The sequence below is a fragment of the Hakea prostrata genome, chromosome 4 (assembly GCF_041222555.1).
Source record: "Hakea prostrata isolate BN-2017 chromosome 4, UWA_Hpros_2, whole genome shotgun sequence".
NCBI lineage: Eukaryota > Viridiplantae > Streptophyta > Magnoliopsida > Proteales > Proteaceae > Hakea > Hakea prostrata.
Genome location: NC_142603.1, coordinates 44,617,059 through 44,638,739, shown reverse-complemented (window position 1 = coordinate 44,638,739; position 21,681 = coordinate 44,617,059). Strand labels below are relative to the sequence as shown.

The 21,681-nt window shown below is 39.2% G+C and overlaps 1 protein-coding gene and 1 long non-coding RNA gene across 3 annotated transcripts; one reads left to right on the top strand and one right to left on the bottom strand.

The window, feature by feature from the left end:
- Positions 1–322: 322 nt before the first annotated feature.
- On the bottom strand, positions 323–4,129 carry LOC149019065 (uncharacterized). 2 transcript variants are annotated; one of them, XR_016173029.1, is made up of 4 exons: positions 3,746–4,129; positions 2,089–2,232; positions 1,458–1,610; positions 323–1,350 (listed from the first exon to the last, which is right to left on the bottom strand). It is a non-coding gene; the product is annotated as an uncharacterized LOC149019065 (long non-coding RNA). The 2 variants fall into 2 exon arrangements; XR_016173028.1 differs by having other exon boundaries at positions 2,089–4,129.
- A 3,861-nt stretch (positions 4,130–7,990) lies between these two features.
- On the top strand, positions 7,991–21,503 carry LOC149019064 (Ribosomal protein L34e superfamily protein). The gene is made up of 2 exons (XM_089153152.1): positions 7,991–8,717; positions 21,091–21,503. The coding sequence occupies exons 1-2, from the start codon at positions 8,056–8,058 to the stop codon at positions 21,134–21,136; spliced, it is 708 nt and encodes a 235-aa protein (XP_089009278.1). The 5' UTR covers positions 7,991–8,055; the 3' UTR covers positions 21,137–21,503.
- Positions 21,504–21,681: the final 178 nt, after the last annotated feature.

Sequence of the window (21,681 nt, the reverse complement as noted above, 5' to 3'; positions counted from 1 at the left end):
GAAATGGACAATCCATTTTCTTGTAAATGTGTGACAATTGTCTTAGCATCACATCCAAAGATTGAGATCCATTTATAAGTCACATCAAATTATTTTTAAATTTAATTACAAATTTTTTATGTTACTTGACATCAAGCATCTAATGTGACATCAGGACACATGTCACACATCCACAAAAATGGACCTGATAAATTTGCCCTAACGGTCTTAACTCCAAATAGGGTTTGAGATCAAGAATTTGGCCTTGAAGCCGGATTAGGGCCAAAATATTCTAACCCTAGGGCCAAGGGAGGGCTTGAGAATATATTTTGGCCCACCGGGCCTGTCCCAAGCCATTGCTGATTTTTTTTGTCCTAATCCTGACTCCAATTTTGTCATTGATGCTTGATCTCAATAAATTAGGAACAAGGACAAAGATAGGACCAATCAGGACGAAAATGGACTTGACTTGATCCTCTAAGGCTTAAGGTCAGGAACAATAATCCTTATCCCTAAATTAGGGTCAAGGTATGAATGAATTTAGATTAAAATATATAGTATTAGGATTGCAAAAGTCCGGCCCAACCCAACCCTGTTGCAGCCCTGCTAATCAGGGAATGTAAAACACCTTAACAAAGAGAAATGATATAAAGACATAAATACTAAAAGAGCTTTTGATGAATAGATATCTCCAACCCCCCAACCCAATCCTCAAAATTCCAGGGAAGCATGAATTTACAGCTGATCTTGCTAACTGAATTACAAAGTATCCTTCTAAATTAAGGAAAAAGGGCTTGTAAAATAATCTACCGTTGAAAACATGCATCTACATACAAGGACTTCTACCATAATTGCATAGAATTAGTTAAACTACAAATCTCACACACCAAAACTAACCAAACCAGTTGAACATATCCAATGCCTGACACATCGAAAAACTTAGATATACAATGGTTCAGTCAAATATTGGAAAACACAAAAAGTTAAAAGCATTAGTCAGTGTCATAAAGCAGTTGTCTATTAGCACAGATCTCATTGTCTCCACGGCACCAACTACCAACCATAAGCACCATATATAGAGATGTTCCACTGAAGAATTTGGTAAATAGTTATAGAATCTACTCCGAGATTTTTTTCTGCTATGAAGACAATGTTTTCAAGAAAATAAATACCGTGATCAAGCTTACCTATTATATACATAAAGGGTACCATGACCTGAAGGAAAATTTAGGATCAGCGCCAATATTGAGCCCACCGATGAATGGCCTCAACCATTTGAGGGAACAAGGCACTAACACTCTTGTTGATGAGATCCTGGAAAAAGTGTATGGAGTCCTCATCATCCAAGTCCAACCGAAACTTCTCTTGAAGCTACAAGCATAAAATAATAAATAAATAAATAAACTTGAGAGACTTGGGACAAGCAGCAGGGATCTGCAAATTTTTGTTGGAGGATACAGTTAAGAATTGGAGTTCACCTTAAGAATGCCCTTTTCAGGATCAGAAGCTATGTCAGGAATGTTGGATCCAGCCATCAAATAGAATAAATTCAAGATGAGGTTGCTAGACTTCCTAAGGATGTTGTACGCTTCACAACAATAGGATTTGAACCTCGTATAATAAAATACTGGCTGCAAGAGAAAACTCATAATCTAATTACACAGGAACCATTTAACACCAAGATACAAGATACCAAATAAGGCATAACCAACATATAGTCATTCTGGGCATGTTAACACATCAACTGCATTGTGGCTGTAGGCTTATTCCACCCAAGGCATCTGACCTTCCAGTCATGGAACCAGTTCAAAGATGGAATGTCGCCTACTGAAAAGCAGGTTTAGACCTAGAATTTATTAGTTTTGGGGGGGTGAAGGGTGGGTAGCAGCCCAAGAATTGACACAAGGTGATTCGTATATCATGAAGGGCCTGAAGGCACATACATGCCCTTGAGCACAACACTACCAATCACTTCAGTGCCTGGTTTACCAGTACCACAATTTGTCATCGAGCATCTTGACACTTCAAAACATACCAAAACAAATCTGACCAAAGAAACCACCCTAACAAAAATTAAACCAACAATTATTTATAACAAGGAAATGATACCTCTCTGCTCCACCCATAGCCTCAACCATTTCTTTGCTCAGTTTCATTGGTGGAGGGAATGGTTTAGGATCCCTACCAAGAATGAAACCAAAATCCACATGGAAGAGACACCCATCGTCCCTAAGGAGAAGGTTGTCAAGATGCCTACAACTCAAAGAGACCAATTTCTTTAGTCAAACATGTAGATTGAAATTGGTTTGGCATGTATACAAGTTTTCAGTGATTTTTTAACATACAGGAACTGTCAGCAACAGGAGCTCAGTATTTGTTTAAGAAACATGAACAAGTTGTTTGGCCACTATATTTAGAAGTACCCCATAACAATAAAAGAGAACAAGCTCAGACCAGATCTAAACAAAAGTTAAGGAGTCGAGAGAAACTACAAAATAAAGTAGCTGCTCTACATAGCCCATTCTTGTAGAAGCACATGTCCTTCAATTAAAATGATCGCATGGAAATATAGCTGCTCCCTTAAGATGACATGAACACATTGGAGTTTAATCATGGAGTCACATTCAACACCATTTGGCATAAAAAATTACTAGTACAGTAAATTACAGCTCCATAAGTCATATAGTTCATCATGATCCAGCTGCCAACTTCATTATAACAGTCATGATCCCTTTACAAGTAATAGACCAACAGAGTGTGGTAGCGTGTGTGTGTGTTTTGATGTCTCCAATTCTCCCCTAAATATGATGGGAACCTAGTCTGCTTGTAACCAGATTCCCCCCCCCCTCCTTTTTTCACCCCAAGTTCCATTTCTCTCTCAGTGCTGAAGTGGGTGTTTCATTGTGATTTCCCCTACCCCCCAAATCTGACAAACCTTCACTTGTTCTCAGTGTCTACTCACCAACAGCTCTGCCCCCAGCATCCCCCTCCTTAATGCAGACACTCGAAGGGGTCTGCTATGGTGGTGGATTTATAGTGAGAAAAGTAGGGGAAAGTCGCAGGAAAGGGAGAAGAGAACACACAATCCAATTTTTGGAACAAAAAACTTCTGTCTCAATCCATCCTGGCAATCACTAGATTACAAGCAAATATATAAGGGACATACCAAGACTCCTACTAAGACTGCAACAATTTGAAATGAACTTGCGAGTAGCAACTCAACTCTGACTCTTAAATAGGAAACTAAAAACAATTAAAAGACTAGAATAATAGATACTAAGTAAATTAACTGCTTCCAACCCTTATTGGACCAGAAACTCTTGAACCAGCTCTTGTTGGTTTGGGCTTCAAAGTCTAGCTTGGCAGCCCATCCAATCAAGTGATACTGCATCACTCCCCCTGCCCGTTGCTTCTGCTTGCATAAACAATTTGCAGAAGAATGAAGTCCCACATTTTCAGAAAGTACCAATGAACCCAGAAAACCAAGGAGTCTAGGGAGACTTAGAATCTACCCACTGTGAGGGTTGAGGTATGCTTGACAACCCTCACCAGGGGTTATGAGGAGCTTGCTCTCTTGTTTCTGCAAAGCTAATTTTAAGCTAAATAATCCAAATTCTCACTCTTACCAGTGCCCATCGAACCAACAATTACTAAAAGCGCCAAATCATTTTCTAAGAGACATGGAACAAATCATGTAATTCCCATGTGGATTAGTGCAAATTGCAGATCAAACAATAAAGACAGGAGAAGGAATAATATCTATCACCTAGTATCCCTCTTTCCATTTTTTCCCCAAATTTCACTGGCAGGGTTTCCAATCCTCTGGTGAATCGAAATTCAGTCGATGCTCTCCGGGGTGTTGCATATCTTAGGAGGATCCGTCGGCTGATCCCCTTTGGCCTATCACCTATTCCTCAACATGATCTCCCCACTCTCCACTGTGGAGTGAGACCCACAAACACCAGCTCTCCACAGATCAAACAGATGTTGCATCTTCAAGACCAGTGAAGAAAAGAGAGCAGTGATCCATTATTTTCAAGTGTATTATCCCCACTGTCCTGATGGGTGTTGTCAAAAGTGGACAGAGGGGAGACAGAGGATGGTAGTGGCAGTTATACTGGTTGCAATTTAGGCCTTTCAATTTTCTGGCGCATCGTCTGATGATGGGAAACAAGTTTGGCCGCAAAACAAACCCTTATATTTTTAATACAGCACGAAATTAAAATCCAAACCCAAACCCCACCCATTTCATGTATGTTTTGAATTTTTAACCTTGTAAATAACTATAAAGAAACTCCATATAACATATGTTATTTCTAGTACATGGAGGCAATGAAATGATTTCTTTACATTTCATAGAACAGAGCTAAAAGGAGTTCTCACGTTTGTACAAGCAGGTAGCAATTTGCAAATTGATTCCACAAATTGGCTGGACCTTTGGTTTTTTTTGGATTCACTAGCTGTCAAATATCTGGCATCAAATAATCAAGGATTTGTAGGTCACCAGTTTTCATGATATTTTACCCCCCATGTATCAGGATAACAATGCTATGTAGAGAGAGAAGCATCGATATTGGGCAAAACAACAACAAGTCTTGTCCCAACTAATGGGATCGATCGATCGGTTACAAGGAACCTTGCCTAACAAGTTCCAACCAGCCATTTCTCTTAAGGTTTATCTTAAGTCTGCCCTAGTTCTTCTAATTCCTTCAATCTAGATTAAATCATTTTTCTGTATAAATGCATTTAAGGGTCTCCGTTGAACATGATTGTACCACCTCAATTGACTTTCTCATAGGTTGTCATTTATTAGAGCGGCTCCTAGACCAGCTCTAATGTGATCATTCTTTACCTTATCCGTCCTAGTTTTGCTACTTATCCATCTTAGCATCTTCTGCTACATTAAGTTTATCTATATGATGTTTCTTAGCAAGGCCATACTTTCATAATATTATCTTTGAGAATCTCATAGGTACAGTAAAAATGCTTTGGCATGATCATGGAGCTCCACAACCTCATAGCATCGCAGTAAGCTAGCCAATTCAATGTTGCACAATGCTGTCAAAATTCCATAAGAATGCTTTCAGATGAGTTTGAGAAATTAAGTCAATTATTGTGGAAGCTTGGTATTAAAAGGAATGTTTCTTAGACAGACAATTTAAATATATAGCGTTGCACGAGGAAATGAGAAAGACAAGATTTATCAGAATGCTCAAATCGAAGAGCTTGAACCAGCTGAAGTAAGTAACACTGAAGCTCTTCATCATCAGCTCTTTCAAGGACACTCACTGCGTAAGCATGAACCTTATCAGAGGGAGGAAGAATAAGTATGTACATATACGAGAAATCCATGTAACTTAAAATAAAAGAGTAGTGCAGTATTAGGATGAAGCAAAAAAGGAATTTCCCAGCAGCACTGAAAGACCAAAGACATCTGAAGGTTTTCTTGACCAGGGATGATGCCAAAATGCAAGAAGTGATACAAAAGCAGACACTTTAACCAAAAAAAAGATACAAAAGCAGACACTAACCAATATAAATGTCAAAAATAATTTGCACTTCCATACTATACTTGGGGATATTCGCTCATGTTCAAATCTATAGTATACTCTACTCATCCAACTGAAAATCATAAGAACTTGCAACATCATATTCACCAAAAAAAAAAACTCCAGTGCATCAGTCACATCAATGGTTTCCCACTTCCCCATCAGTTCTATTGCTTGCTTTGCCTCCTGTAAATACATCAACATGTGAATCTTCATGCAACAATGTTTTAATTTATGTTCAAAACTATTGCAACAAACCTAATAGCCATAGAATAAGGTTCCTCAACACAGGATGATAGAAGCAAACAGAACCAGAAATCTAGAACTGGAAAATAATTTTAATAGCATTAAACATATGGGAAGACCTTTTGAAAGTTATGAAGTTAACTCAAACCATTTGGGGCCTTCTTAAGAGTCCCCCTGTTGCTGCACAATCCTGTTCGTTCCTTTAGCCGGTTGAACCTGCAATAATGAGCTTGACCATGGAGGTCAAGTTTTCACCTTCGACGATCTAGTTAGGGATCCAACTAAAGAAGACAAGAAAGTAATGAACAATAAGAATTCGAATAGTGATAGTTCTATTCAGCGTACCTTTCTCTTGTGTTCTCATACCTTCTTATAGCTTTTCTAAGTATGAGTTTGAGTGGGGCTCAAACTTTAGTTAGGTTGCGATCCGAATCTTAGTCATTGACTCCTACTCAAATATGATTAGTTGAATCTTGATTGAATACCATTTCTTTGGCTAGAGTTTTATTCAGATTTACCTTGCCATTCAGACTTTGTACTTATTCGACCGACCTTAACTTGGTCGGTCCAACTTGACCTGAGCTGGTCGGGTTAGGCTCAAACCGATCTTGTTTGGTCGGATGGGCTCAAATCGAAACTGGTTCGAGTTTATTTATTCTTTCCTTATCACCCCCAATATGGGCCATCATAACTGATTTTGCCTGTTTATCTTGGGGAGCTAAATCATTAATTTGAGATCACAAAAAGATGACTAAGTTTTGCAATATATGTCTTAGCAAAACTAATTTTTGTAGGACTAGAAGATATGGTGACTATAGAAATTCTGGCAATTAATGAGTGTTGTAGGGGTTAGTAGTTATTAGAAGTTGTGGGGGTTATGGTGATATGTTTTTTTCAAATTTAAAATGTAAGGGAATCATAATAGTAATTAACTACCTTTGTATCTATTTAAGGAGAACAATGTAAAAGAGGACACACAATCATATACAAATGACAATTACATTTGATCTTTTATCCTTTTTAGCAGTAGACGTAGTTCTTCTTCTTCCTTAGTCATAGCAGTTGGATGATACATGTTCCCCATTAGAAGGAACCCCATGGATTTAGTTGTCTACCTCTAAAAGGCATCAAACTCTTCGACATGGCGAGACAAATAGAATTCACACAGCCTAAATATCAGATTCCCTTGGGTCAGTTGGAGACCTTGACATGTCAGCATAATCCATCAAGATTTTGGGCAAACACAATAATAACAAAATCAGGTCAATAAATTAGATAGGTCCCAAGCCCGTACCAAAGAAATTGATAAGCAAAATGTTGGGCTTAATCAAGGATGTGAATGAGGAACCAGAGAGAATCTTGACTCCTCTATCTTTAATGAGACCATTGGTAGTTGAAAGCAAACTTATTCACGCATTTATTTTGTAACTCGTAAGTCAGAAATTACAAAAGTCAAAGGACGAGACCATCCTTACATTCGTGCAGGATGAGTGCACGGACATGAATGTGCATGTTTGTAATGCAATCATCGATTTATAAGTGAAGTGTAAGTTTATTGACAAGGCATATGATGTTCTTGCACTAAGCTAGCTAGGTTGCGCTGAGAGTCTTCTATCATGGAATACTATAATTGTAGCACTTACGATAAACCAAGATGATTTATAAATTATTATACAAATTTGCACTAACTCTACATCAAATTTGTAGCCAACTAAACAACTTGGTAAAATTAATTTCACTTCATTTATAACCAAACTATGTACAAAAGTAAAAAGAATTCCTTTAACTTCACTTCCTTTCTTTTCTCCTCCATTTACCATTCTCCATCAACCAAACATATTTTTAATTGAAACAACACGTATCTTTTGTTTTAGGAAACTCACTTTTTCTTTTTGGGTCGACTCATTGCGAGGGAACCACCACTCAATTTCCCAGCCCAAGCCCAAGCCCAGGCCCAGGCTCACGGGTTCTCAGCCTTTCTCCTGGTTTTCCTGGTTCAAGCACGAACCTCACGAAGACAATGGATCTACGGAAGCCATGAAAATCTACCACGAAGAAAAGTACAGAATCTTCCTCAGCTCGTGCGACCTGTGAGGCAGCGAAGGTAAAACAATGGCAACTTTCGTAAATTCTATAACTGTGCACAGGTTTTTAAGTCTTAACAGACAACAAGCCGCCACCTGGCACTTGCCCACAAGTCTAAAGTTTGTAATCGACAGAAGCGAAGGGCAATCGGTTTCCGTTTCGGTCTCCTTCGATTCTTCAAACCAGAACACCTAACATGCTCCACTCTCTCTCTTCCGTCATCGCCATGCCCTCAATTTCTTCTTCTTCTTCTTCTTCGTCACTTTCTCAGAAATCCAACAAGAGAAATTCTTCCTCTTCGAACAGTCATAGCTCCTCCTCCAATGCCCTTCTCTGCAAGCATTCTCCTTCTGCAACTCTCGATATTCTCATTCTTATCCTTGTTCTCTTTTCATGCACATTCCTTGTCACCTCATACTTCTCCTACATCTTCCGTTCCCTTTCCCAAATCCTTCCTTCTCTTCTCGTCTCCCATTCCGCTGCTTTTCGTGAATCCCCTTTTCCCTACATTCTAGGGTTTCTTGTGTTCTTCACCGTCGCTGTTGTTTCTATTGAGATCTGTTGCAGTTACAGGTCGAGAAAATGCGATAATCCTGGTTGTAAGGGTATGAAGAATGCTATGGAGTTCGACCTTCAGTTGCAGACAGAGGATTGCTTGAAATCTTCTTCTAAGGAAATTGATAATCTGCCTTGTAAAGGTGGCTCTGAGACGAATCCTGATTATGATTGTCTAAGGTCCGAACTCAAAAAGATGGCACCACCTAACGGACGGGCGGTTCTTCTGTTTCGATCCAGGTGCGGCTGCCCCATCGCTAAGCTGGAGGCTTGGGGTCCCAAGCGTGGTCGGAGGAACAAGAAGTGAGTTTCCCTTTGTAAATTGGCTGTAACAACGCCTTTCATTCATTTCAAATTTTCCACCTACTGTGATCTCTGCTTCATTCATTCATTTCCCCTGATTTAATTATTAATTTATTTTTTCTTGTTTCTTTGTATGTTTCCGTTTTGTTCTTTGATTATCGAGTCAGAGAAGAACTCACAAAGAAGTCTGGATTTAATGTATGCTTGTCGAGCATTTGATCTACTACCTGAGATTGGACTATTTGTTTTATAGTTAGGGTTTTTTTCTACTTATGATTGTTTGCATTACTCCTCATTTTTTTATGCTCGTACCCTATTTTAGGAAGTGGATTCACATGGAACAGTTTTCTTTTTAGTTCGAAGAGACAAGCTGATAGGTAGGAACTTCGCAGTTTTCATAATTTTTCCAATTGACTGATCTTGTGGTGAATCTAATGTTTTGCCCTTCAACTGGTTGGTGTGGGATGATCATCTAGTTGATTCACTCTGCTGTTCCATTTTCGGTTAATTTAGTGACTTTGTTGTCAGTAAATTTATAAAGATTCTAACTTTGCAAAAGGTTTCAATTTTAAAATTGGACACAGCAGTTTTAAGTTAGTTCAGCCATCCCCCAGTGAGTCATTAGGTTGGATTTTTATTGAATCTAATGAAGTCACTGGTTTCTTTGCTTCCATTGCTTCTCAGTTAGTCTAGGCCCGAACTTTGCAATGTAGCTTCTAACAAATTTGTTCTTGAGTCAATGTCCTCTACCAAATTAATTATTTGATATTTTTCCTATGAGCTGAATTCATCTAATTATGGTTATGGATGGTCAGTGGGTCCTATTGTTTAGATAGAGAAGTGCATGAAATTATCGTCGTTCCTGTGAAATCTAAATTCCAACCATGTTGACACCTTTTTGCACACTCTCATTGGTCTCCTGTTGGTGCAGGGGCTACATGAATGGGCATCAATCTCTTTCTGTTATAAATACTTTATATTTTTGTTCTTTTTTTGCTCATAAAATTTTAATTGAATTTTAGAAATCGAAAAATTTCTTCTCCCTTGATAATAATCTTCATGAAGCATGGAAATTTTCCCATCTTCACTGTCATTTGAATTTTCTGATTCAGATTCAGATTCAACTTCATAAAAAATATCATCTACATTACAGATTTCGTCTTTGAATAAAATTTCTGACACTGGCGCTTCCTTAAAAGATTATTCATTTTTCTTGCACTTGGTCTTTTTGTCGGACACTAAGTTGCATAGTGGCCTTCATTATTGCAAATATGGCGATGATACTTTTCAGAATTCTTTTTATCTAAAGGGTTTCTTTTTCTACTATATCTTATATATTTTGATGAAAACTCTTTTCTTTCACAATTTCCATTTAAAATGTTTGCTATTTATTTTGTTAGTTATAAGAATGTTATGGCGAAATTTCCATTTCCTTTAATGATTTTATCACTACACTTTGACCTTCGGCAATGTTGCTAATTTGGTTTTTAACTTATTCTTTTTTAAAACTTTTCTCTCAAGCTACATCATTTTGGTATATAGACATAGATAATGCTAAAACCTATAATATCTTTTTTATGTATATTTTCTAAAAAACAAGGATTATTTACTTGATTGTAATATTTCTGTTAAAGCCTTCAAGCTGAAAAGGTATTCACGGTTGTAGTTTGGAGAATATGATAGGTCCCTAGTAACACAAGTCTACACTCGACAGGGAAAGTAATTCCCTAAATTCTATGGAGGAACGATGCGTTTGAAGAGTCCTATTGTATTCGTTACTTTTTAGGTTAGATTGAGAGTAATATCATTCGGTTACTTTTGAAGGTCCTATTCGAATTGGGTGTTCGTAATTAATATTGTAGGAATAATTGCTTAATAGGGGGGGGTGGGCTGTTTTGAGCTGGGTTTGGAGGCTTTGTCTTGGGTGGTGGTCCTCTGGGTTTTTCTTATTCAATTTTATTCAGTCTCGTTTTTTTCTTGAGTTATTCACCTTGTTGTAACCTCATTCGGGTCCCATGGTTCGGTTCACGATCCCGGGTGGATGCTTGTCGTCTTTCCGGGGGGAATGGTTGATTGGTGCTCTTCTGCACATCAAATTCGAGACCGGCTGGTGCCTCGAACATCTGAGTGTGCGTTGTTGGGTCTACGGGCCGGCCGGTTGGGGACTTCCGGGGCCTGTGGGTTCGGTGGGCGATAGAATCTCTCGCTTTGGCACCACGGTGGTTGGCAGTGTGTTTGAGTCCGTTGAATCCAGTCGATTCGATGGGTTTGGGTGTCGTGCCCCGGTTCGTTGCCCGGAACGGAGAAGCGATGGGTTTAGGGTTTTGGGGTTGGTTCGTTCCTCGCTCGGGTTTGGTCAATCCCTATGGCCAAAGATTGTGTTATTTGGGCCTCTCGGAGTGTTTCGTCTCAACTTAGGCCTAACAACCACCGCGCCCCCAGACCCCCTTGCCCCTCCATTAACCCCCGGGTTTTCGATTTTCACCTTGGGACAGGTGCGTTGGGGGGTTTGTGGTCCCTGTAACACGTCTACACTCGGGGGGTATCCCTATTCTATGGAGCGTTGGCGATTTGAGGTCCTTTGTTTCGGGTTCTTTTTAGGTTAGATTGAAGGTTTTCATTCGGGTTACTTTTGAGGTCCTATTCGATTGGGTGTTCGTATTATATTGTGGACATATTGCTATAAATAGGGGGGAAGAGTGAGAGCATGTTTGGCATTGGAGTTTATGTGGGCTTTGCTCTTGGGTAGCGTGGAATCACCTCTGCTGGTGTTATATTGTTTCTTATTCAACTTTTATTCAAAGTCTCGTTTTTCTTCTTGAGTTATTCCACCTTGTTAAGTAACCTCATTCAGGTACCTAACAGAATACATAACTGGCTTCTTGAAGTATTTCATCACCAACTTCTTTGATGAACTCTCATTTCAAAATTTTCAAAGGGTATCCCTCTGAAATAAAAGGGTAGCAAGTAAAGTGGTTTATTGTTGCTTGCTTGTTTCAAATTTGTTTTATCATAAATTCATATTAAGGTTTAGCAAATTTTAGATTGAGGGAGAATTCAGGATTTAAAAGTTGAAAATTGCACTGCCACCTAAATCTTCTTTTCATTCCTGAATAATAATTTTTTTTTTGGGGGGGGGGTGTTGTTGGGTGGGGAGTTTGTTGGTTATCTTATCTATTTGGAATATGATTTTGAACTGTTTTTATTGGATTAGAACATGGTTTATCTGCTTGTTTATGAATAAGATCTTGAGTTAATGATTTACTTGAATGACATTTTGCTTAAATATAAGAACATTTACTTGAATGATTTTTGAAATAAATAAGTGCGGTTTTGGTTTATAAATAATGGCTGTCCTAATCAACAACCAGGTTTCCCTGAAGTTTTGATGGGAATAAGTGAATTTATGTAGATGTTCAAGTCAAAACTTGTGATATTATCAAAATATGGGTAAAGCAGGATTGAAAATGTTTGAAACAGATAGAAGCTTTGCATTTTCTTAACTCCCTCTTCAACCTGTCTCATTCAGTGTGAAGTCGAGATTTAGTTCCATGATTGACAATGGCATTGCCTGATCATGAATTTTATGTTCAGGACCTTTAAATGAGACACTTGATGAAAATAAGTCCCATGTTGAGTGCTAAGACCCCAGATAGCCTGCCGCAATCACACACACACAAGTACCCAATCCACAGCTACAGCAATAACCAAATGCCTTAGAACTGAATAGATTTACGAGAAGGCTTCTTCATTAATAACAAGCAACCATTACGGACCTTAAGCTTCGTACACTAAAAGTAAAATACCTCCAGAAGTAATTAGCAAAAACCCTACAAAACCCTACAAAACCCTACAAAACCCTCAACTCCCACACGTAAGAATATTCTACTCTCCCCAGCAAGACTTCCTTGCCTGAAAACCTAGACAGCTGCAAAAACATCCCTCACTTCTTCCTCTCCTAATCAAACAGTGCCTTTCTAACAACTCTCCCACATCAGGTTTACTCCTTTATGCATGTGTTGGGTTGATTACATGTATCCTTTCCTTCCAATTAGCTCTAGTTTTGAGGCCATACTAGATACAAGGCCCAAGTTATGCATATCCTTTCTCACTACTACTCTTAGGGTTGTTCAATGTTTGCTGATAGTTCTTCTAACTCCTTCAATCTGCATTAAATCACTTCTTCGTGTAGGGGTATTTAAGGGCCTCCGTTGTATGTGGCCTGCCACCTTGATTAACTTTCTCGTAACTTATCATTTATCTGAGCTACTCCTAGACCAGCTCTAATATTATCTTTCCTAGTTTTGCCAATCATCCATCTTATCATCCTTATTTCTGCTGCATTGAGTTCATCTATATATTGTTTCTTAACAACCCAACACTTTGCACCATACACTATAGTTGGTCTTAACGGTCCTTTAGAATTTTCATTTCACCTTTAAAGGAAAACGTGGAACACACAACACTCCACAAGACTCCAAATGCACCTCTCCATGTCATCCACCCCATTTTAATTATTTGGTAAATATCATCTTCTATATCACCTTTTTTACTTATCAGCCAAGGTACCTAAAATTATTGTTTGTCGAATCTCCTTCTTATTAGGTGTTACCACATCATTATCCGTTTGATCACGACCAAAGTTACATGCTAGATATTTTGGCTTTGTTCTACTTAGTTTAAAGCCATTTGATTTCGAAGTTGCTCTCCATGATTCTAACTTGGTATTAGTCCTTACTTGTATCTCATCTACCAAAACAAGATCATTAGCATAAAGCATACCCCAAGGGGGATCTCATCTTGTACATATTTGGTTAAATCATCCATTATAAGTGCAAATGAATATGGGCTTAAAGCTAATTCTTGGTGTGCCCAAGAGTAATTGGGAATTCATCACCTTGTCCCCCCACAATTCGTAGATGTGTCATTGAACCATCATACATATCTTTATCCATGTCCACATATTTATTTTCAACATTTTCTTTTCTCTGTTACTTGCCAAATTAATGATCTAGGGATTCTATGATGTAGCCTTGAAGGGATGAGGACCCACAAACCAATATCCCTTGATGAACAGCGGTCAAATTTGTGTTTTCAAACTGTACAGCTAATGGATTCAAAGCTATTTAAGGGCTTTGGGGTCTCTTGGATGGATTTATAGGGCTTGAAGTTAGGGTTGCAGGTCCAGGGTTTAAAATTACTAAACCTGAATCTTACTGTTCTCAATTTCAGATTTAGGGTTTTGGAAATTTAGGGGTTTCAAGGTGTTAGGGCTTTTAGAAGGTCAATAAAGCAGTGACTGGGATCAAATATTAGTGGGAGTTTTTTGGGCCGCCCCGGGGGGAGGGGTTGTGGATCTAGAAGGAAGGGAAATTCTGATGGTAGGGTTTGAGAGAGAGGAGTTTTGGGGTTTCGGGGAGAAGAGGGTGGCCGAATGGGATAGGGAAGGGGGAAACAGCAGGATGTTAATTTTTTTTTTTTTTTTTTGGGTTGGGGGTGGGGGGAGTGAGAGGATGATATGGATTGTTACTTACCAGTTTTAGAAAGCCTGGGATGGAGGATTGGGGAGTGGAGACAGACCAGCTGCTCTGCCAGAGGAAATTCCTTCTATCTGAAACCCTAAAAGCTCTACTTGGAGCCTAACCTGAACTTACTGCAACAAACTTCTCAATAATTGTATTTTAAAACCTGTGTTATATTACAACTGCAGGCTGTCTATTTATAGCCTTTTATTAATGATTCCTAATAGTATTTAACAAAAAAATAGAATTCAAATGGGACTTCTACGTTAAATAGGGCTTCTACTTATCTCAACGTAGACCATAGTTGTCACGGTGATGAGGCGATGCAAGGCGGTTTAGGCTAATTGAGGCGATGAGTCGACGAGGCGCCCTCCAAGGCACTTTTGAGGTGTTTTAAGTGAAATTTTTAGTGTACATCTCATTCACTCTAAATCTATCATATCTTATATAATAAGAAAACTAATATCAGACTACCTCAAGTCATCTAACATACTACAAACCACACATAATAGGTCCTAAATAAAAAGTCGCGAGAAGAAAGGAAGAGAAGAAGTTGTTTGTCGTTGGCCACTGCTTGCCGGAGTGTCGTCGTGGGAATGGAAGAGAAGAAGAGAGGAAGAGAGAAAGAGATTAGGGATTAGAGTGAGAGTGAGAGTGTGAGACTTGAGTCAAGAAATTATTCTCTTTTGATTTTATTTGTTTTTATTTTTATTTTAACATTTGATCACATGTAGTGTCATTATACATATACATATAGGTTCAAACAATAGATACTTTACAATCGGAATCTAATAAGTATTTCAATATATGCCTTCAATTAGGCATCTTTCTCGTGATTTAAAAAAGAAAAAAAAAAGCGGACGCCTTATTGCCTAAAAATAAGGCGACGCCAATTTGAGGTGCTCCGAAGGAGCCCAGACGTCGAGGCGACGCCTTGACAACTATGACGTAGACTGACTCAAATAACAATTTAAAAACAAATTTGGACGGCTAACAAACTCCTAATTACAATTTGGCCCAGCTGGGCTCTAGTAGGACTGCTGAAATTACCAAAATACCTCTGTTATTGATTTATGCTTCTAAGGCTGCTGGGCAGCAAGCCTAGTTTTTCTTTCGAGCCTTAGGACTCTTCCTAGGGTGGGTGAGGTGACCTACATAAGCCTCTTCCCTTCTCAAAAACATTCATCTCCAACGAATGGTTGAATGGCATTTACTTCTCATGCATATTCGGATCAATTCTCTTGAAAGAATAGCATAGATCCTTGTGTTCTCACTCCTAGGCTTGTCCTTCCACTTAACAAGAAAGAAATGGTAGCTTGCCCCTTTATGAGTAATCTTGTGCATGTCATTGAGAACTTCCTCAATTGAGTCTCAATGGGGGGCTTGAATTGAGGCAGCCACAATATTTGCTTTGAGTCTCCTTCAAATTTCTTAGGTGGAACAACCAAGAGCTGTTGGTTGGTGCTTGAACTTCTTTGATTTGTCTTCAGGGCATGCCTGCTCAAGATTTCTTCTAGCAGATTTAGGGGTAGGGGTACAATTTTCTGATCTTTGTGGTCAATTTTACATTTATTCCCTACCCATGATGGTGAAATCATTATCATACTTTACCAAAAAAAGACATCATTATCATACAACCAGGGCCTCTTGAGAATGATATTTAATGACCTCATGAGAACATCATCGCCTCTGATCTCTTTGGAGTATGAGTGTAAGTTGATGGGTAGTAGACATCTCAAAGAAACCTCTAGGTTGACACTATTGAGGAGGGATACTTTCTAGGGCTGAGGATGTTTTTCAGTCTTGAGACCAGCTTTTTTGACAAAACTGTCGGTACCACATTGACATTATTGCCACCATCCACTATTACTTGGGCTTGATGTTCACCTGTCTTAAGTTTGGTGTAGAAAACGTATCTCCTCCTCTAGTCTTCTCCCTTCGCTTCAGCTACAAAAGTTTGGACATTACATTCACGTGAGGATTTTGGTCCAAGTGCTGTTCCTCATAGAAGTCTTATGGATCTGCTTCTAGTGGGGCAAATGACTTGATCTTCAAGATATTTTTGGTTGGCATTAAGGAAAGCAACTCCCCTTCTTTGAGGGCACTCTATAGCAAAGTGGCCCATCTTATGGCAGTAATAAAATTCTCCAGGATTGGGACTGTTGGTGGGGCCTCTTCCGTTGTAGTCTGCCCTAGGAGGATAAACACCTTGTGGGGGAATTGTGGAGGTGGTGCCTAGTGTGAAGGCTGTAGAGGTTGGTGGATGGTCAAGATCTTGATTGTTGTATCTCCTCTGGGACAGAAAGGTTTCAGCTCATAAGGTCTTATCAAATAAGTCCCTATTGTCATGTACATTTGTCTCACCTAGTACCATCTGGAACTCATATTTTAAGCCAAGCTCGAACCAGGTCATACTCTGAAGTTTGTTTTCCCTAGTCCCTGTTCTAGATGCTAGGGAATCAAACTATTGGATATAATCAACAACAGACATGTTACCTTGCTTCAGGGTATGGAACTGCTCTTATAAGTGCTTGGGTAGGTACCTTCCTGTCAATCTCTTCTGATCTGGTTCCATGTTGTAAGTTCTCTGCCTTCATATTACAGTTCCCTTTCAGTTGTGTTCCACAACTCTCAGGGAGCACCTACTAATTTAGTTCAAGCCAACCTCATCTTTATATCTTTTGACAAGTCATACCAATCTAAATTGTCATCTAGGGCAGCTCTCCAATCATAGAATACCTGAGGATCAACAGAACCATTGGACTCTTTGAGCTCGAGCTTGACCTTGTGATGATCTCCACCTCTCCTTTGGTCCTATCCTCCATTGAAATAGGATCTGATATGTTGTTCCAATGTGAGTGGTGTATGATTGGGTCTTCCTTTGGGGGGGGGGGGTTGTCATCACCTTCATGCCTATCAGACATAGGGTTGTCATGCTTGGATTCCCTGGTTTGACCATTCTCTTGTTCTTCTCTGTAACAGGTTCACATCCTCTGCAGCTCTGAATTCAGCAGCTATCCATTGACATTCAACTTATGAATGTCACTGTCCCCTTTTTTTCAACCGTTAGATATTTGGAACTTCTGATCAAATTCTAAACCGACTTCACCATTCGTGGTTCATCATAACTCAGATCAGACCAAGCATTAAACCAATCTCCAAACCTTTAGCTTTCCATTCCTTCCGATGGGCGATGAACTATATAATTCTTGTGTGTTTTTCGTCTGTCCTTGCCCTTTTGTTTCTTTTATTTGTTTAACTAACTTTAAACCTTCCCTTCCTTCTTGGACTACTCCATTGGAAGGAACAAGAAAGGAAAAGAGAGATGCTCGCATAAGCTGGAAAGATTTCTGTTCGTTTGTGGGACGAGTCATGGATCAGTTTTTGAAAACAGAACCGGAGGAGAGGTAAAACAGGTGTCAATCAGAGAAGGAATTGTTGGAGATTGAAGCTGTGATCATGAATTCTTAATTCTTGAATCTAGAAATGAAGTATTTGCATTTTTGCTTGAATTCATTCTGATATCTTAGTTGTAGGCACTAGGTGGGGAATTCTTAGATTGAACATAAATCTGACAGATAGATTTTTGGAGGATCTGCAGAAATTTGTGGAAGAAATCTGCATAGATTCTTTAAGGAAGACACACATATAAGTAAAACCTGTTGATTCCTTCAGACAAATAGTTGGTGTTTTTTTTTTTAATTTATTTTTTTTTTTAAAACCTGTATAATCCATAAGAGCAACTTTGATTTGTGTCCAGAAGCGACAGCATCATCTGCCATTGAAAGCATGGAAAGTACTTCCCATCTAAAAGGAAGTAGAACTAGAGGAAATATCAGGTTAGCAGCGGTCGATATCCATTTAGATTAGTTAGAAATGGATTCCAATGCAAGATCCGAGTATCGACATGCAAGCTCAGCTATGAGATCTTCTCTATGCTTGAAAGCAGATATCTCTTCGGCTATGTTGATCAGAAGCTCTGGATACCAAAACTCATATTCCAGCTACAGAAATGAATTCTGGCGATGATGGTGACGGTGCTGACGTTGAGAGAAAGATTAGAGATGTGGCAATGGAAAGTAAAAATTTGTGTAAGCTTTGGTATGATTTGAGTTATGATGAACCAGCATTAGTTAAGCCGGTTTAAAATCTAATCAGAGGTTTCAAAGATCTTACGGTTGGAAATAAGGGGGACACATGGCATTCATAAGCATGGTTCGAAGTGTCAGTGATATCTCGCCTTGTCGGAGTGGGGCGACACGACACCCCCCTCCGACATGAGGTTGACAAAAAGTTGCCGATATATCGCCAATGTCGCTAATATGTTGCCAATGTCACTTCTCTCTCATGTTTCTTGCATTTTAACCCTATTTTGCTTTGATCTTCGATGTTTACAAGTACATCTTACTTTGTTATCACCGACTATTGTATTGTTTGTATCGATCAAGCGAGATTTCATATGAATTTGCGAGTTTTCCAGACATCCAGTTTTGCCTGCATACAACCAAGCACGTGTCGATCAGAAACATTAGTTTAGGTGATGTTTTAGGTCAAAATAATGCTCCCAGTGTGTTTATTAGCCTCAACCTAGGCTACACAATAAAATTTAGACTAAAATGATCCCAAATATCCCTTGAAACTGGGGGTTGATTTTTCATCAACACCCCTCCAAATGTTGCCGGGTGATATGTCGCCGTGTCGGCTGGCAACACAGATGAACAAGGTGAATGCCGTTAGATAGCTGCTGAATTCGGGGCTGCATAGGATGTGAACCCCTTTTTTAACCACCGTTAAGAACACATTTATAGGCACCTTCATTAGCATCTTCCCTGTTCTGATGATTCCTGGTAGTTTCTCCACTAGTGGGAACAACTATTTGGGGGTTTCACCTGTAGAGGTGGAGGAGGCAACTCTTCTTTTTTGCAAGGTTGTTGAACCATCTTGGCTGCAAATCTTGTACTTGTGCTGAAACATCTGCAAGGGTTTTCTGCGTGTTCTCCAAAGCACTGGCTACTGCTGATTCATCCATTGCTTTCATACCACTCTGATGTTGCCTCAAAGGGATGAGGACCAACAAACCAAGATCTCTTGATGAACGCGGTCAAGTTAGGGTTTACAAACCCTGCCGCTAATGGATTCAAGGCTGTTTTGGGGATTTTGGGTCTCTTGGATGGGTGTATAGGGCCTGAAGTAAGGGTTACAGTCTAGGATTTAAAATAGCTTGTCTGAATCTTACTGTTTTCAACTTTAGGTTTAGGGTTTTGGGGATTTAGGTTTTAGAAGGTAAATAGGACAGGGACGGGGATCAAGTGTTAATGGCAAGGAGGAGGGGGGGGGGGGGGGTGGTGGTGGTGGTGGTTGGATCTAGAAGGAAGGGAATTCTGTGGGAGGGTTTGGGGAATATGAGTTAGGGGATTTTAGGGAAGAACAGGGATGACCGAGTGGGATAGGGAAGGGGGAAAAACAGCAGGGTGCTATTGGGGGGGGGGGGGATAGGAGTGATATGGATTGTTACTTTACTAGTTTTATAAAGCCTGGGATGGAGGATAGGGGAGCAGAGGCACAACAGCAGCTCTGCCAAAGGAAATTCTGTCCATCTGAAACCCTAAAAGCTCTACACAACACCTGAACTTGCTGCAACAAACTTCTCAATAGTAATTTTTTTTTTGGGGGGGGGGGGGGGGAGTGATATGGATTGTTACTTACTAGTTTTAGAAAGCTAGGGGTGGACAATGGGTGAGTGGAGGCAGACCAACAGCTCTGCCAAAGGAAACTCCTTCCATCTGAAACCCTAAAAGCTCTACACGATGCCTGGACATGCTGCAACAAACTTGTCAATAGTTGTATTCTCGAAACTGTGTTTTGTTACAACTTACAAGAATAGGTTGTCTACTCAAACACAAATTCAAATAGGACTTTTTATCTTAAATCAGACTTCTATTTTAAATAGGACTCCTACTTATCTCGACCTAGACTGACTCAAATATAACAATTTAAAAGCAGTTGGATTTCTAACAAGCTCCTAATTATCAATAGGCTCAGCTGGGCTTGAGTAGGGCTACCAAAAATTATCAAACTACCTCTGGTATCGATTTATGCTTCTTTGTGCTGGGCAACAAGCCTAGTTCTTCTTTTGGGCTGTGGGACTTTTTTCTTGAGATGGGTGGGGTGTCATACATCACTCAATCTTAAGCTTTTTCTTGATCAATAAAAACCATATGAATGTTTTTCTTACACTCTCTATACCTTTCTATGAGTCTCTTAATGAGATAAATAATTTTCATTGTAGATCTTCCTGGCATAAAACCAAATTGATTCTCCATAATTGTGGTTTAACTGAAATAAAACACAGAAACTCTGCCCTTTTAACTTAAGTTGGGAGGAGTTTACATAATTAGACTAACTAAACCTATAGGGTAAATTTCATGTCCCCACTTCTTAGATAACATAATATTATCCTTAACCTCCCTGTTTTGCAAAAATATCATGTACCATGATTTGATTTTTTGGATGTTTGAGTTGAGACAACTATCAATTGATTTTTTTCTTTTCTAAATAAGCAAGAATGTAAAATTGATAAGAAAATATTACTTATGTAAAACATGTGAATAAGCAATCAGTTGGGGGTGGAGATCAAGCCTATGGACTTGCTTTTACAGTAAATTAGGTATGAATTTGACCCTGCACATTGGTAGCTGCCATGTGCAAACCTGGCCGAGTCCAGATGGAACATGGGCAGGGTAAGATGTGTCATTAACATAGTTGTCATTGCGTCTAGGTGAGTTTTAAAGTTTGAAGATTGTTCTTGCTTTGCAGATTGCTAATTGGATGTCCTAATGGTGTTTTGACAGGGCTGGGGTCAATCTGGCAATTGATGGAAGCGGGGAGCAGCGCTGATTTGTTACTGAACACCTTTTCTTGGGTGTTTTTACCATATCTCCTGTTTCTGGTTTTTGTTCCTTCATTCAGAATTTGATGTTTCGTTGAAGCTTCATTTTTCAGAGATATGAAACTTGGTGAGAAAAATTTTCGTGAACCTACAAGTTGGCGACAGGTCTCTCTTCCCGAGATTGATCTTCTTGATGTATATTTTTCTCGTGGGAGGTCCCATGAGTGCCTAAAGAATAGAAAATTAATACAAATAAATTCACTAAATTAGAATTGTGTTGGATTCATTTTTTGCAGCATTAGTAAGTTGTGTTTGTGGTGGTCTTTTCTAGCGAGATTCTAGGAGGCAAAATATAGAGATGCCATTGGGGAGAAGAAAAAGCCAGGGGAGAAGAGAATTGGGGGAAGTGGGGTTGGTAATAATTTGGAATTTTATTTTATATTAAAGATAGCTTCAAAACAGCCTCCGAGCAAAAAAAATAATTGCATAGGAAAATTGCCTTTCTGGACTCTACTTGTGTGGAAGCCTTTGGCATCAGATCTATGGCTAATTA

Bases quoted from the DNA above. Each gene is read 5' to 3' on its own strand.
- LOC149019064 (XM_089153152.1), top strand. From the start codon at position 8,056: ATGCTCCACTCTCTCTCTTCCGTCATCGCCATGCCCTCAATTTCTTCT. The intron at 8,718-21,090 runs GTGAGTTTCCCT...GTGTTTTGACAG, and splicing joins CGTGGTCGGAGGAACAAGAA to GGCTGGGGTCAATCTGGCAA.